Source organism: Haliaeetus leucocephalus, unplaced genomic scaffold (assembly GCF_000737465.1).
Source record: "Haliaeetus leucocephalus isolate CR32 unplaced genomic scaffold, Haliaeetus_leucocephalus-4.0 Scaffold339, whole genome shotgun sequence".
NCBI classification, from domain to species: Eukaryota; Metazoa; Chordata; class Aves; order Accipitriformes; family Accipitridae; genus Haliaeetus; species Haliaeetus leucocephalus.
The window spans coordinates 6,105,725-6,123,776 of NW_010972775.1; the positions used below are offsets into that span (position 1 = coordinate 6,105,725).

Here is an 18,052-nt window from a genome sequence, read left to right on the forward strand (position 1 = left end):
GAAAATTAGAATAAATAATTTATTCTTTTCATCACATTACTTTAATTAGGGCAATAACTTGACTCACACTGGCAAAATGGTCAAAACACCCTCCTTTCCAGGATGCAAGAGGCTCTGGGGAGGCAGGTTGCCAGTTTGTCAGTTCAAGTAAGTTAAACAGATCAAACAGTGAATGTTTAAGAAAATCATGTAAGACTTAATGTAAACTGACCTTTTGTCTCTATTTAAGACATAAAGATATTCGGTTTCCTTTTATTTCCTGCCTATTTTAGACATATTGTTTTCCAAAATGAGTGAATTAATAGGAAGGTCATTTAGCATTAGACATTTTATTGTCTCCTACCAACAGGGCCCAGTTTGACTATGGTTTGGTCAATGACATAAAAAAATTAACCTATCAGGTGCATTCCCTGCAAAGGGCCAAAAATCTATTTCAAAACAAAACAAACCCCACAAAGGACAGTAGCTTCTGTAGCTGAGGTTAGGGATATTGTTAAAGGAAAAGAGAGAGGTGTGTGCTTGGGTTTAAGGGCATGAATTTCAAGAGAAAGGAGAGGGAAAAAAAAAAAAGCAAGCTGATTAGGCAAAAGGAGGAGGAACTTTGTTAGGAACATAGAGCAGCTTACTACTCAAAAAGCATAGAATGGGAGAGCAAAATTACTATTAACAGACTATCGCAAGTGTTGTCTGAAGTGGCTGTATGAGCTGGATGTCTATAAAAGCCTGTAAGGTTTTCATATTCTCTTTTTATATGCTTAGGCACTTGCTACCATTACATCGGTATGTGAAAGGATGTTCAGGTTAGATTCCAGCTGTATAGAAACTCAGAGCAAAATTCCTGATTTACTCAGAAATGCTGTGTAAAGGAAAGGCCCAGATAAAGGCAGTATTATTTACTCTGCTGCTGCAGTGTATCCCCTACTCTTTGTGTGATTGCTTTCCAAATATTTCTCTTAGAGGATAGAATTCACATTCATAAAAGCATTTTAGGGTTTTGTGCATCTTATAAACTCAGCTGTTCATTATTGCCTGAATTAGAGTGAGGTCATCTTGTAAGTAATGTGCAGGCTGATCTCTGAGTGCTCTTGCAGTTATCAGTGTGGTTCTTCGATGGAGGATGGCTCGGATACTGATAATATTAAATGAAGTCTGTGTGAAAGCAATTTTATAATTCTAAATATTTTGCCGCAGAAAGTTGTTCTTCATTATATACATGTGTTCCGCCGTGTATCATTAATGTATAGGCTGGCACAAAGAGAGATATGAAAACAACTTCTGCTGTACTGATGAGTTCAAAAAACCATAGTATAGGCAGAAGAATGGATGGTCTAGCACAGTGTTTCTAATTAAAAGAAAAAAGCTTCTATTGCAGTGCTGAAATATAATTCAATACAAAAATTAAACTGTATGAACCTTCAAGACTATTGCTTTCCTACACTTTTCCTTCTGTGCTCAGTTTTGTGTTTTCTATGAAGCTACAGGCAAAATAAACAGTAATACATTAAGTCTGTGTTCCACATCCCCAAAAACAAATCCACCAAAATTCTGGAAATGTTTAATTTCAAACTGTTAAAAACTAAGCTTTGTTAAAAAAAAAAATTGATGCCTTTTCAGGTTGTAGAAACATTTTCTTACCCCAGAATTTTTAACAGATTTTCACACAGTGTATGCAGGGTGCTGGGATAGCAACCATTTTGATTATAAGAGAACTGTATTAATTTCCTGATTTCCAAGATTTGAAATGCATGCTTGTGTAATTCAGTTCTAATATGAATGACAAATATTGTATCACAGAGTAGGATGAAATGCAATGTCATAGAAAACCATCTGTCTCAGGTTATGAAAGAAACAAATTAAGAAAACCAGTAATACTGGATCTACGGTTACCTGCAGATAACTGAACTCAGTATCAGGTATCTGCAGCCAGTCAGGCCTAGTTATATATTTCTGTCCCATCTTATTTTACAATCTTTGATTTGCGTTCTGGTCAGTAGCTTCTGTGACAGAGTCTGTGTTGCTTATGCATCAGGCTAAGAGAGAAGCATTTACTTGATTGCTCAGTTTTACTTACTTCTACATGCACAGCTCAACATTACATTTCAAGGACATCAGTAAATATGAATAGCCTTGCAGATGCTACTGCGAAGCTGATTTCATCATCTAGACTAAAAGAGAGAGCTCCTACAAGAAGGTCCTTTCTTTGAAGTACAGAAAATGTATTGGAAAATGCTTTATTTATTCACTTATTTTAAAAAGGAAACAGTCACTGAATGATTAATATAAATCCATGTACAAAATCTATTATTGTAATTTTTTTCAAATCGATACTTGCAAGTACACATTTATTGTATGAAAGGACTAAAACTAAAAAGAAACAAACAAATAAATCCTCTTGGCTAGTCATGTAAGAAACATGTAAAGCATAGAAGTAGCTCTGCTGAAATCTGGATTTGAGTTTCCTGCACCTATTGCTAATTGTCTGACTATTCTGACTGGGCCGCGTAATCCTCTGTTGACTTAGCCAGTCAGTCCTGTGCACACCCCAGAGCAGTTACTGCTGTTGGATTCCAGAAGGGAATTAGTGAGTGTTTAGGGTGAACGATTGGTTTTGAGAATGTATGGGGTGTCCAGAATTAGACTTGCTTTGGAAGCTGAAAATACGATTTTGTGACTTGCTCGTCTTGGAGGATGGATGAGAGGTGGATTTCTGGAAATATGAAGTGCTGGAGAAATGAAAGAAAGGCTGGTTTTAGTCTAGTTTCTTAGGGAAACAGCTTGTGTCAGCAAGCTGTCTCTTAAGATGGTACCACTGTTTATTTTTTAAATTTAACTCTGCCAATTTCAAACATATTTGTGAGTAAGCTTTTACAAGTTTCATGAAAATAAGCAGCTAGGTTATTTTTAGTATTTCCATAGAAGAAAAACTTGCAACGTGAATATTATTAAACGCTACAGAATCCACATGGGAAAGACCTCCAGAATGCCCAACCACAAATAAATGAAAAGCCACCAGAAGTGTCACCTTTAGCCACATGTACCAAGCGCAGGAAACCGGACATTGAGTCCCACTGTGCACAGATTCACTTGTTTTCCTCAGTAACATGTCTATTCTGTCTAGTCTGTTTTTGAGGAGTTGGCCTAAGACTGGTTTACTTAGCTGTATGAAAGAGTATTGTTAATAGCACAATGAAGTGCATTAAAAGACAATCGCACTCAATCTGAGGTAAAATTGTACAAGCTGTGACATGACACTTCACACTTTTTCCCATCTTTAACCATCCTTGTTTTTCTCTTAATGAGTATTCCATTTTTTTCTGTAAGAATTCTGACTTATTTTTGATATGATAAATGCATAGTGATGTTGCAGGCAAGAAACTGACTTGTTTTCCTTGGAGGCAGTGATATGCAATCTAGCTTTGCAGTGAAACTTCAACCGCACTCAATCAGATAGAGCTTGAGAGACGGCTCATGCTTTGCAGCATCTCCTTTTCCCCTGTCAAGAGAGAGTTATATTAAGTTGCTGTTTGCTAAGTCTTTTTAACTTTTTGGTGGTTAATTCTACCAGAAAAATCCCAAATCTGTAAAACGATTTAGTTTATTAGAAGCTTAAACTGGAAAAAAGAAAGTATGGACTAGAGAAATCGAAGAGGAGCAGAGGATTTATGCAGAGTTTCTGCAAAGGTTCTTTAGTATTATGCAACCTCATGTTTGTTTTGAATTTGGTTGGTTTGTATGTGTACCGCCAACCTTGTGCATGTTTGGGCAATGAATACTTTATAATGGACCTTAGTAAACTGGAGGGCAGCTCTGTATCAGCATCTTTATGGGATAGTCATAAACTAGAACAATTTCTGTTGCATATTTTTATCTTCCTGTTTATACTGTTAATGGAGTTTTGCATAGAGGACATCATGCTGAATGCTTTCTTACCTTCTATAGTACCAGTGCATTAGGCATCAGGAGCTGATATCGAAAGCCAAGCCTGGCCCCTGTTAATACTGGAAATGCATTCTCTGTTCCCTGCTGCCTTCTTTTTGAGCCGTTCAGGTCATATAACTATCTAGAATCCTCTTTAGAAATTTCCTCCCATAAATCCTGTGGCAAGAAACAATACACCTGTGGTTTGTAATACAATACGGAGGCTTATGATAATAACACTTAAACCTTTCTAGTGTTAATTAATAGTACTCCAACATTAACTTTCTCTGAGATCCAGCTTACCTTCTTTGCATGGAATACAAGATATGTATCTGATTCTGTATCAGAATGATTGATTCTTGTTGGGCGCTGCAAATAAGGGAGCAGGGAGAGCCAGTATATGCTTTGTATTATGTGAAGTCTGATACGCTTTATGTAGTGCAGGACTAGGATAATATCAGAATACAGAAATAGTTGGCAATCTTCAGCCATGGAGGATACTAGATTCTGTTAACATTTCTTCTGAGTTTGCACCTGAAGTCTTAAGTACCACGCAAAGAAAGGTCAATATTGTGTGCTTGTGTCTGCCTCTCTGATTGTACGTTGCTAGATCATAGACCTGGATAGAACTTTTAATCTTGATCTAAAATTAAGATCCTGGTTGCAGCAGGGATAGAGTTAATTTTCTTCCTAGTAGCTGGTATAGTGCTGCATTTTGGATTTAGTATGAGAATAGTGTTGATAACACACTGATGTTTTAGTTGTTGCTGAGCGGTGCTTACACTGTCAAGGACTTCTCAGCTTCTCATCCTGCCCTGCCAGCAGAGGCTGGGAATGCACGAGAAGCTGGGAGGGGACACAGCCGGGACAGCTGACCCAAACAATCCAAAGGGGTATTCCATACCATATGACATCATGCTTAGTATATAAACTAGGGGGAAAGCTGGCTGGGGGGGCCGCTGCTTGGAAACAGGCTGGGCATTGGTAGGTTGGTAGTGAGCAAATGTTTTTCATTTGCATCACTTGTTTTTCCTGGGCTTTATTTCTCTCTTTTTGTTATTTTACTTTTCATTACTACTATTATTATTGTTGTTGTCGTTGTTTTGTTGTTATTGTTATATTTACATTATTAAACTGTTCTTATTTCAATCCACAAGTTTTCTTACTTTTACCCTTCCGATTCTCTCCCCCATCCCACTGGGGGGTTGTGAGTGAGCAACTGTGTGGTGCTTAGTTGCTGGCTGGGGTTAAACCATGACACCTGGCTAGGACTTTTAATCTTGATCTAAAATTAAGAGAAAAATTTAATGTACTAGAATATGGCTACATTAATTCTTAGGGTATTTTTGCTGTAAAACAACAGATCAATTTCTTGAAATTGTTTTTTAAGATTAAATAGATTTTGTGAGAAAGTAAGAAGGAAGATCAAGTAGGAGACCAACAGAGGGAGGGAGAGTGAGAAATGGGTCTAGTTTATCCATAAATATTGTCTTATAAAAGCAGACAGAAATAAGCCTGAGGCAGAACTGTTTCCAGTTTTCATTTAAGCTCCACTTTCCTGTTGTTTCCCTAAAGGGATCCACTGTAACCACTAGATTTGAAAAATGAAAATTCACTGGGTTTTTTTGTTATAATTCAATGCATTTCTGCTAATTTTTTGGTCAGCCATAAGCTTTGTGATGTTAACCAAGCCCACAAATATTTTTTCCATAATCTACTTGAAAGCAGATTGCTTTTATAGAAACCTCCTGTTACTCAAAAGATTCATAAACATCAGACTTTGACATTTATTACCAATAGCTGCTAGTTAATCTGCAAAACAATACCACTCATTATTCCCTTAAGTCCTAAGGTCTGTCTGCTTTAGGTCTTGTAAGTATGCTTTAAGCAGCACCTTGGTATAACTTAGTACTGAATACAGTACAACGAAAACATTCTGCAAAAAACAGGTGGCAAGTTGTTATTTCACAGCCCACAGACACAGGAGTTGCTAAAAATAACTTGTTATTTCAGATGTATCTTTCCCAAAGGCTGTCCAATAATGCTTTAAATTAAGCTTCTTTAATGCATATTTAATTTAGAACTCAGTAAGCCTAGTCTGTGATGTTGGGCATTTACAAACTAGCTGCTAAAATCATATGAGGATTACCAAATGTGCTTAGTTATTTATCTGCTATGCATCTTTACCTTTACAGTATAGTAACTCCCAACCCATTCTGACTAATCGAAATTTAATTACATAGTTCTTAGTACCCAGAACAAGTAATTGGGGACACATGTTAAAATACCATTATACTTTAAAATATCATCATATTTTGCACAATATGTATTCCCTGCCATTATAAATAAACTTCAGTATAATTTTGTAATGAAAACATATTAATGGAGAACAGTTTTTTCATTGCTTGATCTTATTTCTCTTTGGGGGATTTAACCTTAAATGCAAGACTGACTGTACAAATATATAGATACTATTTCCTCTCAGCTTGTAAGTAAACGAATCGGAGGAGAAAAGTCTGCAGAAGAGGACAAACAAAGAAATGGAGTCACCACAGGCTGCCTATTGCATTATTCATTCAATTATTCAATTGTACACTACTCATAGACTTCCCAAAAGTCTTGGGAAATACATCAGCTCTACTTATCATTGTTAATCATCTGCTCCTCCTTATCCCCAAAGATATTATAAAATTAGTCACATTCTCTTTCTTTATATTAGAAATGTTCACATGACTGTTTAACCAAGACTTAACACTCCAGTAAGCTACCACATGGCAACTTGTGTGCCAGGAATTATGTACTTCCAGTGTTGGCTTTGGCATTGATACTCTTCATGGCTTTATCTGCTTCATCTAGATATATCAAATATCTGTCCTCTTGTCAGTCTTTTTCATAATCCATCTCTGTTTTATAATCTGTAAAACATGCTTCATGTAGTAATGATGGATAAGTGGTTCTCTAAATGTTCTCAGAGAGGAAAGCCACATGCTATCCTACACCTTGGGCTATGCATTTGGTCTCATTTTAATTCTCTGGTAGCGTAGCTGTTGATTTTAGTAGGTCTAATAATGATGTACATATCTCATGAGAGGAGAATCAGCTGTTGAAACAATCCATCTGATTGAAACAATAGTACTTTACTTAATCAAGATATGTTACTGTTAGGTAAGTTTATTAACACATACATATTAATTTTGTCTTTTGAGACTTATTACTGTAATGTAATCTGTCATCTGTGTATGGGAGGCCAATGTCGATTATGTTTGAGAACTGATACCAAGACTCATAATTGTATTTAGGCAATGAATCCTTGGAAATCCAAACCTGAATGCCACATATGAGAATGGAAGGTGCAAATTAATTAAAGGTGCTCTTTTCTTATTCCAAATACACATATAGAATAGTTAAAGTTTATCTGCCTCTTACTTCTAATCTTTTCAGGTTTCACTTCTGACATTACCTTTAAGTTTATTTGGCAGAAAGGTTGTTCATGATTAACCTTCAACATTACACGTCATCACTGTATGCCTGTACCCAGTATGCATCCTGTTTTAGTATCCACTCCACCATTTTAATAGATGCTTTCTTTTCAGGACGACTGAATTGGTGGTCCACAGTGTGTACAAGCTGCAAACGTCTTCTTCCCTTGGCTACAACAGGTGATGGAAACTGCCTCTTGCATGCTGCATCTTTAGGTAAGGGAGAGTCTGTACATGAAACCTTCTGCCAAAAATATTTACCACTTTTCTCTACCTCCAGCAAAAGCTCAGAAACACATGAGATGCAAAGACTTTCATGACAAGCCTAGTTCTGGAACAATATATTCTTCAAATTTCACTTAAGTATTGTTTGTTTTAGGCATGCCTGAGGGAGGAAGGTAAAAGTTTTATCAGGTTATAAAAGAAGTATAATTGGAACAGTATCAAAACCCATGTATCATAAATACCAGTGATTTGCATTTTCCTTACAGAGCGCAACCTAACAGCTCTGGAACAGGCAAATTTCAGGTGCTTCTGCAGGATTGTCCTCATTTTGGGCAAGGAATTGCATTCATTCTCTGGCTTTTGTTAAACAGTTCTTTTGCTGTCTTCAAGAATGCAGTATCTAGCTATTATCTCTGTTGGCTCCTTGTAGAGTTTAAGTATATGGGAAACAGAGTTTGGGGTGAATTAAAATAATTTCCAATCGATTAATTAATTGTTAATAAAAGATCTTTGAAGCCCTTCTTCAAATCAAATAAGTAGAAACCTGTGAAGCTGAAAGTCTTTGATATGCCTTCTATATCCTAACCCATTATGAGGAAACTTATTTTTTTGTTGCAGTTGCTAAAATCTTCCACCAACGGAACTCCAAAAGGTGACTTTTTAAAAAACACTGGGATTTTTAATATTTTGAAGAGACTCTTCTTTTTGAAAGAAGTAGTAAGAAAAGAGCTTTTGCTGTTTCCAAGGATCCTTTTATCTTTGTCCACTTTGTTTTTAATTAGGAGGAATTGTATATTATTTACAACAAATGTTTGGAGTATTTTGACTTGCAAAGTCTTAAATAAACATATATAATGCCAGCATCTGACAATATGGTAACTGAAACGTGGCTGTCTATGGGCGCATGTCTTGGTGAGAGCTCTGCTATCCTTTGTTGTAGGTTACTATTCTCAACTACGTGAAGAGGTTTTATTATCTTAAAATGAGCTTGAAAGCCTGTGGCTAGTTGTATTTTCAGACTTCCAATCACCTTGAATGCTCATCTCTCTATTTGGATGTTGAAGCCAAAGGAAATTTACCATCGTGATGTGTAAGAGTTGGAGGCCTTTGGGTGTTGGTATCATCTGCGATTCACAAAAGTGCCTGCAGTTGTCATTAGCATTCTTGTGTCTGCAAGCTCTGTTGGCAACTACAGCTAAAGCCAACCTGTGCATTGAATATTCCATTGCTTGCAGCAAAGTTGAAGTTGCCTGCAAGCGAACACTGAAACAACTCAACTCCTTAGTCATTCCTTAATCAAAGTTTGAACTTTGTTAGAATTCCCTCTTGTTGTTCATTAGCTTATCTATATTGACTGTTTCTTCAGGAAACCTTAAAAATAATGAGTTATTTGCCAAGGAGAATCTTAAATAATGTGTAAGCTATGCTTCTTTTGCTAATAGACCAATATTAATTTTATTAGTACTCACTATTTCTATTTTACTGTAGCTTCTTTAAAACTGAACGTTGTCTTGTGCTACTTCAGGGATGTGGGGATTTCATGACCGGGACCTTGTTTTACGTAAAGCACTCTATACTATGATGAGAAGTGGAGCTGAAAGGGAAGCACTGAAAAGAAGATGGAGATGGCAACAGACCCAGCAGAATAAGGAGGTCTGTACGGCCTGAAGACAGTCTTATTAATATCATTCAGGGTCAAAAGCATTATTCTGAAGTTTGGTGTGAAAGTTGTAACTGCTATCAAATTCCTCGTGCTTCCATTTTGCATGGGGAAGGAGATAATTGTATTTAGAATTTTTGTTATCCAAATGCAAATGTGTTTGTAGCTTTGTGGGCATAAATGTGCACAGTTTTGTACTTACAAAGGTCTAAGATGAGTTTGGAACCTGTAGAAAATTTGGGGCTGCAAAATTAAGTGTATAATTTAGCTATCACAAGCATTATAAAATGAGTAGATAAAATCCACAAAAGAAAGAAAACCCCATTTAGGAAAGGTTCCCCAGAATGGTGAATTAGGTTTCTTAGAGCTGTGACCAAATATTGAGTGGATGTTTCTTAAATGAAATCATCTATAGATTTGGTTTGACTGTTGATTAAGATCTGTACATCAGCATGTATTATTTTCTGAAGATGTCTGAGCCTAAACAGTGGCTAGAAAAGCCAATTTCAGGAGTAATCCTGAATGCAATCAAGTGAATATGCTTAAATGTTTGTGACTTATTTGTAATCTGCTTTTTGTTGGCAGCAGTCAGTGAGAACACAGCTGAGCTGTGACTGACTCAGCTACTTCAGGCTACCTGAAAACACAGGGGCACAGAAGCACTTATATACCCTTTCTGCTCTTGAACAGAGGGAGAAAGCATCACCTGTCAGCCAAGGAGGGCATTCATAGTAGTTCCAGATATTGGGGAAGGAAGCAAACCACCAGAAATGGGCAGTAAAGCATGCTAACCATGGTTGCAAGGAATTCATATGGGTATGAATAACTGGATCTCCAATAGTGGAGCACTGTGTTAGCAGCAGCAGACCCACATCCAGAAACGTAATCCAGCGTACAGTTAGTGGTTTAGATCTTTTTCTAATAAGTTAACATTCTTTCACCTGAATAGAAATGTTGAACCATTAATGGTCCAAGATATTAAACTGTGTCAGGTATGAAGCTCAAAATAAGTTAGTCATAAATACTACCACAGAACTCTGCTTACATTTTGTACCAGCATAATCATAAAGGTATTTCATTCTCTCCCATAGTCAGGTTTAGTGTATACAGAAGAAGAATGGGAACGGGAGTGGAATGAACTACTTAAACTGGCATCAAGTGAGCCTCGTACACATTTCAGCAAAAATGGAGGCACTGGTGGTAGGTAAGTTTAGAGTATGACAAAATCTTTTCGTTTCTGTTCTCAGTAGGAAAACAATACAGTACAAATTAATGCAGATGTCTATAGGACCATCAAACTGCCTTTTCAACTGGTTGCAATTTTTTTGCATGGTAAAATATAATTACCTAAACATCCCATTATAATATTTAGCATTCTGCTTAAGTTTCCTTGTACAGTTACCACACTAACTTGAGGTTATTTTGCATCCAAAAAAGTCTGTATTTCATAAATCCTAATTTCTTGGTTTCTGGAGCAAGCATGTTGGCAATACCATTAGCTTCAGGGAAATGAAGTGCCTTGTCTCACTGAAGATACATAGCTTTTCATTTGAGGAAGAGGTGGCAGAAAGGTAGCCACTGCTCAGATATTTTCACTAAAACATGGAATGACTGAATAACATCACATCTTCTAATAGCATTCTAGAAGAAAGTAATTTGTGCCCAGGTATCACCTTTTCTGTTCTTTAGCACAGCTTTAATGCCATCTTCTCATACTTTTACATTTATTTCAGTAATTTTTGCTTTTGCTTTTTTGCTTTGTAGTTCAAACAGAAAATCTTCAGAGAGATCTTTTTTGAGGGCAAGTCACCAAGTAACTCTTCACATTTTCTACTTTTAAAATGCTTTCCCCCTAAACATACAGGGGGAAAAAAAGTAATATCTTTGGTATTAAACCTAAAGATTAAATATTTGGATGCAGTGTCTTTTTAAACAGAAAGTAGAATATCAAGTTATACTTTGTAGTCTTATGAAACCCTAATGAAAAATCATTATGTTACTTCAGTCTTTGAACAGTTATAAAAAACTTTATCTAAAAATTATGATAATTAATATTGCACTGATAGAAACAGTTGCCCTTTCTTTGATCATTCAAGCTTTTATTAAACCCATGTAACATAAATAGTGCTCTCAAATGCAAGAATTATATAAGAATTGTAGGGGGGGGTATTTCAATTTAAACTGATTTGCTATCATCCTAGTAAAGTTTGATGTTGCTGGAAGATTCTACATAGGCTATGTCTGTATTTGTAAGAACCAGATCAGATTCTTCTCTTACCTAATTTCATATCTGTTTATCTAGATTGATTCTGTAAGAGTATGGCTGATTGCAGCTACTTTGATTACATTCTGCAGAAGTTGCAATGTTTGCCAGTTACTACCCAGTGCTAACAGGCAAGCAAGAAAAGAATGTGTTTTCTTGAAGACCAGCTTAGTATGCGTGTTTAATCTTTGTGTAATAGTCAATTAGTAGCATTTCAGTCAATTTGTTTATTATAAACAGTACCAGAAAATTTGATGGTGGCAGCAAAAAAACGTAGTACTGTCTACTTTACTGCCAGCATGTGTTGAGTTTAGATGTTCAGAAGCTATTGGGAAAAAATGGATAGAAACATATTTGTGAAAAAGTTTGGGATGAAATAGCATCTACAACATTTAAATACCCCTGACCCACATACAGGGTCTGCTTTAAATAGCTGGTACGATAAACCACCCCTCACTTTCAGTGCAATTGCTCCCAAAGTACAGAATTATTGACCAGCCTTAAGAATGCAGAAACTTTAGGTTATGTGTCTAGTGTTTATCACTAAAAATATTTAGTGTTTGTTTACTCAGTGCATGTTTTTCTCTAGCTACTGTTTCCCCTGGAGAAAATTGCATGTGGTGATAAGTAAATTGACAAAATAGGGCATACAGCACAATGAGAGTAATAAAGTCTTAAGGAAATACTATCTGGGCTTTGAAAGAATATTACATTTTCCTTTTAACCCTGTGATGTCAAGGGTAGGTAATTCTACTAATGCAGGAGGACATTGTTTAGAAAATTGTCAGCCATAAAGTGTCTCATTTTCTTCTATTTTGAGGCAAAAAAATAATATTGGTTTTCATTTTAGTGTCTAGTTTGTTGCCTATGTTTGTAGATACTTTCCTGTTGATACACTTTAGTCTTCTAATGAAGTTCAATTCACATTTCTGTTAAATTTGGCCATTCACCATCAATTTTCTCTGGCCTTATTCTGTCTGTTTCATTCTCTACGTTTCATGTACTATGTAATTTCAATATCTACCAGTCAGAGATGTCCTCCAATGTTGTATTTGCCAGTCAATCAACTATCTTTACCTTTAGTTCCCAGATACTTAAACAGGGAGTATCACTATTACATAAAGAATTAATTTAAATTGTTTTTAATGTTTTCATCATGGTTTGCATTTATCTTTTTGCAAATCAAAACAAAGTAAGGATAAATAGACAACAGTTAATTTTTCCTTTAAAATAGTGAAAGAGGAATCAGGCAAGAAACTTAGCCTATTAAACATGTGAATATGTATTTCTTTTTACAATCATTCCAAAGACAGAATGAATGTGACAGAATGAATTACTTTCTCAGTTTAATGTACCCATGTTCAAAATAGGGCCCTTGAGAAGGAAAAGGGGTATCAAAATAGCATTTTTGATATGGGGTATATTACATTTTCTAGTTAGGTACTATATTAAGAAAGCTTGCAAATTAGTCTTTGAGTTGTAGATGAGATATTCTCCTTTGGTGTCAGAATTAGCTAAAGCATCAGAAGTTGTATCTTCTTCAAAAGAATTCAGTGACAAGCCTAAGTCTGGAATTATGCTGCCTCATTCACCTGCAAGTTCCTTTTAGTTATTTTTCAGAGTGAACTACATGCAAAGGAGATCAGTAATTGTTGCTAAACCTCCAAAGACGACTTCTTTGAGAGCACTCTTGTTTCTGAGGCTTGGAAGCTGGCTAAAAAGAAGAAGATAAAGGGAACACAGAAAAACCTGGTTCTTAAATTCTTGTTTCCAACGTGTAAAATCCTTCAAGCACTAAAGCAGAGCAAACTAATTAATTACAAAGCAGATTCTTGTTTTGAAACAGAGTTGCACATCTTCCTGTAAATGTGAAAAATAAATTTCAGACTAACATAATTGTTTCATTTATCTTCATTTACAAGCAAAACCAGGGGTACTGAATTGAAGTAACTGCTTTGAAAAAAGGAAAATGTCTAGTACCCTCTGTTTTTGTTAAGAACTTAACTATTGCAATCCTGCTAATGAGAAAATTCCAACCCATTCGTTCATTTTGCAGACTACTGTCAGTCAGAGATTTCAAAGCCTGCTCTAGTGCTAGATTGAACATCACTGTTGTTATTTGCTTCTTGAAAACCTAGTAGAGCTGAAAGCAAGATGTTGTGTTGTGTCGTGGTGTGAGCTAATACAGATTTTGAAAGTGGATGATATTCTTATTTAGTATTAACTGTCACCTTCTAGGTAGCTGTCTCACATGCTTTTGACACTATCTTATTAATAAAGTCAAGTGATTTTAAATGGGGAAGAAGGGAGGGAATATTGCTGTAATCTTCGTGTGTGTCATTAGTGTTTTATTTAAGGCAGAAAACCAGAACATTTAAACAGGAAGTCCCTCTCAAATGCATGTGATCTCTGAGGTTTCGGACTTGGCTAGGTATTCAGAGTATTTCAACATAGAATTCTTCATACAAAACTACTGTGTCCATCAAAGACCCTCATCTTGTAGTGAATTTAGATCATTCAACAAAGACATGGCTTTAAACCTATTTTAATTTGGTCTGGTTGTCTGTTATAGGAGTGCTGCTCCTTTTTAACTTTTCAGTATACACGGCAATTATAGGGTGCAGATAGAAGAAGATTCATTGTAACAGTGTAGCTTTTCCTTATTAGCTGAAGTTTCTGACTGCTAATAAATCTTTTCATCTGGCCTATTTTCAGTTGATGAAAATTGTACTTAAGCCAAATGCAGCCTGGAAATAATCAAATTGCCATGGTGATTCAAATATACTAGTTCAGACAGCCCTTCAGATCTGAAAACGTTGGATATCCCACAGACTCTAGAAAAGAGATAAAATTCAAGGCAAAGGAGGGATCAGAATTGCGTCATATTAAAATTAAGTACTAGTACCTACATAGTGATTGGGTTTTTCCTTATTTAACAAGTTTTTGTTGAATTAAAGATATTTCTTATTTGACAGATGGTTGCATCTCACATGCCAAAGACGATGTTTTACACAAAAGCATGCATTCCCACACAATTAAATACAAAATAACATTCAAACCAAAATTACCTAGGAAAAGTTGATTTAGGTTTTCTTTTCTATTATAGGCCTTCAGAACTGCTTCTTATGTATTGTTTTTGACTGAGAAAAAAAGTATTGGTATTTTTAAAGACTAAGAAATAAAAATTGGAACTTGAAACATTCACATTCTGTATCTCCTTTAGTCAATGCAGTATACCTTTTTTTTTTTCTCCCCTGAAGAAAAAGAAGATGTCCCACTACTGTGCAATTTTTTGTGTTTGAGTTGAAGCTAATTGCTGAAATACTGTATAAGGAAATCAACGGATAGGTTCCTACACCTACCTATAGCAGAAATTTGTACTTGCTAGTAAGCTGCAGCTGTGGTGTATGTTGGTTTTAATTTTGGGATTCTTAAGAAGGGAAAGAAAAGGTTTCAGAAATGGAATAGTGGCAGACTAAGACATGAACTCAGATTTCATTCTGGTCTCATGCTTGTACCTAATCACCAGGTTGAAGAACTTGATACTTGTCATGTTGTTGCAGTACATCTCAGCTGTCTGCAGGCGTTGGTCTCTTGCTCTGCATGAATCCTGAAACTTAATCTAAACTTGGAATAGCTGTTACAAGTCTGTTGGACAAACTGAGAATCTGAAGCGTATGTATGGGAAAGAAAAGCAAGGTTACCATAGGGAGCTGTTTAGAAAGAAATCCAAGGATGTGATAACAGATCTTGCTCAGCATTTACAGGCAAAACAGAGGAACAGACAGCAGATAGCCACATGGAACAGCAGAGTAGGTGACTTTCCCATTTCAGCTTTTTGAGGTTTTTTCATTACTGGCTGCAGTACAAATTGGATTTTCCATAAGAGAGGGAATATCTTTGGAGTGCTGAGTAGGTGTCCACTCTGTTTGGATTTGAGGTATCAGTGATCCTGTAGAATAGACTGAGATTTTTAATTTTTTTTTTCCTTTTTTTTAATTTGTTCTTACAATCAAGACAAATTATTTAGTCAGAGTGCCCTGGTTGAGCAGGATTCTGCAATGCAGATTTATATGCTCTTAAATATGTGGATTTCATTATTTAAAAATTAACTTTACATGAACAGAGGAATTAATTTCAGTTTCCTAAATTTCCTTTGTCTCCTTGTTACATTGACAAAATTATTTTGTTCACAATTTTCATGGCCATGTAGTTAGCATTAATAAAGGACTGTGAAAAAAAGTGGAATGGTAAGTGGATCAAAGGATGTGGCAGGTTGCTATGGATACTTGTTAATGATGATTTTTCATTCTCATTAATCTTTAGGAAAATTTGTACTGAATCCTCAGCAGTAGCACTGAAATAATATAAGATGGCCCACATGAATTACTGGCAATGATGAAATAAAATTGAACATTGAAAAGGTTTCCCAGAGAGGCTGTGAAGTCTTCATCCCTGGAGATACTCAAAAGTTGTCTGGACACGGTGCTGGGCAACTGGCTCTTAGGTGGCCCTACTTGAACAGGGGCGTTGGACAAGGTCACCTCCAGAGGTCCCTTCCAACCTCAGCCACTCTGTGATTCTGTGAAAATGAGCAATGGAAAACAGATGTGTAATAGAAGAGAAGGATTTGAAATGTGTGAATGTGTTCATAAATAGTGAATCAAGCAACTTGGTGATGTGATATTGAAGAGTAAAAAAGCCCAGTGAAATTTTGAACTTCATGAGCAGTCAGACTTGCCATTAGCTGACCAAAGGGATAAAGGTCTTTCTGATACAGCTGCATCTGGAATATGCCTTTCACTTCTAGAAACCTCATTAACTAGGAGATGAGGAATAATTAGAGGATTTGAAGAAAAACTTTAGGACTGATAGTCTGGAAATCCTAATGTGAGAAAATAGCTGGAAATCTTTGTGGTATATTGTCTTGCCAATAACATGATTCTTCTAACTTCCTTTGGGCTAACAAATTATTCTGAGGGTGACATAATGGAGTGCAAATGCTGAAAAGCTATCACAGCCAACAATGAAGAAGAATTCAGTAAGGAATATGAGAGGAAATTCTGAAATGGGAAATTTAGTTTGAACATCAGGAAAAATTTCCTGACGAGTTTGGGTAACAGGAAGAGGGATACAGGAAAGAAGAGGTATCTCATTGCTTTATCAGAGAATTTGTCCCCTGCATCAGCCTACTATTAATAATTTCCATCCTGCTGTGGTCCTAGGTTGGGATGAAAGATTTTAATGTAAAGTTCCAGGGATGGGCTGGATGCCATCAGACCTGTGAGAAGGTTACTGTATTTGTCCCACATATTCTAGAGCGGTGCCCATACAGATAATGAAAATTAATGACAGTTAATTATGGAAGTTTTCTGCACACCTAATAAGAGGACAGCTGCTGCCTTCATTTAAGAGTGTGCCTAGGTTATGTTGCCCACCTTTATTTGTCATGTCTCACAGAAGCTGTGCTCTGTGTGGATTATATTTTTAAGTGGCACTCAGCTGTGAATTATCATCTTTACTTTCGTCTGCTTCCCACAACCCTACCATTTTTCAGTCTTCTTCCATATAGTGTGTTTATTTCTATCTTCTAGGCAGAGGCAAAGCTTTAAAATGTGATAGTGACAATAATGACATTAAACTAGAAAAATAGGAAAGGAGGTAACTGAAACCAAAAATTCTATAAAATGCTTATGAAGTCATAGAAGGTCTTGGAAGTGTTCAGCTAGAGAAGTGGGGAATTTAACAGATTTATTCTTGCAGTCCAGATAAAAGAATGATCTGTTTCATAAATGATTGACTTTATAGGTTAGCTTTCCAAAGGTGCTGGGCATTCCTGTTTCCTGGAAGATTGTGGGGATTTGAAGCATACTGATGCTAGTTGGAAAACCTTTTTTTTTTTTTTTTTTTTAAATTTTTCCCTCAATTTTATGTCAGGTTTTCAGTCTTACCTTTCTGGGGAGAAACGTACCACATTGCATTTAGTGATCAACAGAATATCCCTAGAAGTTAGTAGCACATGTTCTTTAACATAAAGTTTCTCTCTTCTTGCTGTCAAAAGTTTTGAGGCATGAAACATGTAACTGTGCATTTTGTAAGCTTTTCAGTAAGAGAGAACATTTAAAACAAACTTAGCAATTGTATTTGTACATTCATGCATGAAGAAAAAGTTTCTTTGAAATTTGTATAGGTTGGGAAAATAAGACTAATGTATTCAGATGAATAGGATAGCACAAATGTATTTTAAGGAACTTAAGAATTTTAGTCCATAGATTATATTCTAAGGATTTGCCTCTCTATATGTACATGATGGTTTAATGCTATTGATTTGTGGTGTTAAATTTGAATTTGTGACACTTGATGCTATTGGGAATGGATGTATAGGCTGTAGATGAATTTTACAGGGACTAGTTCCCGGGGTGCTTTGTAACTTTTTAGTACTGACATGAAAAAATTACAGATCTTGCTCTATGTGTTGTACACATTTTTGGCTTTCTACCGCGTCTT

General features: G+C 36.0%; 2 protein-coding genes across 2 annotated transcripts in view; both read left to right on the top strand.

The window, feature by feature from the left end:
- MTMR10 (myotubularin related protein 10) overlaps positions 1 to 18,052 on the top strand; it is a 536,484-nt gene that overhangs the window by 241,099 nt on the left and 277,333 nt on the right. The gene's annotated exons all lie outside the window — the stretch shown is intronic.
- Positions 1 to 18,052, top strand: part of OTUD7A (OTU deubiquitinase 7A) — a 96,838-nt gene that overhangs the window by 64,925 nt on the left and 13,861 nt on the right. Inside the window, exons 8-10 of the mRNA XM_010571736.1 lie at positions 7,512 to 7,613; positions 9,148 to 9,275; positions 10,374 to 10,486. Of these exons, the coding sequence (XP_010570038.1) occupies positions 7,512 to 7,613; positions 9,148 to 9,275; positions 10,374 to 10,486 (343 nt within the window). The remainder of the gene's footprint in view (positions 1 to 7,511; positions 7,614 to 9,147; positions 9,276 to 10,373; positions 10,487 to 18,052) is intronic.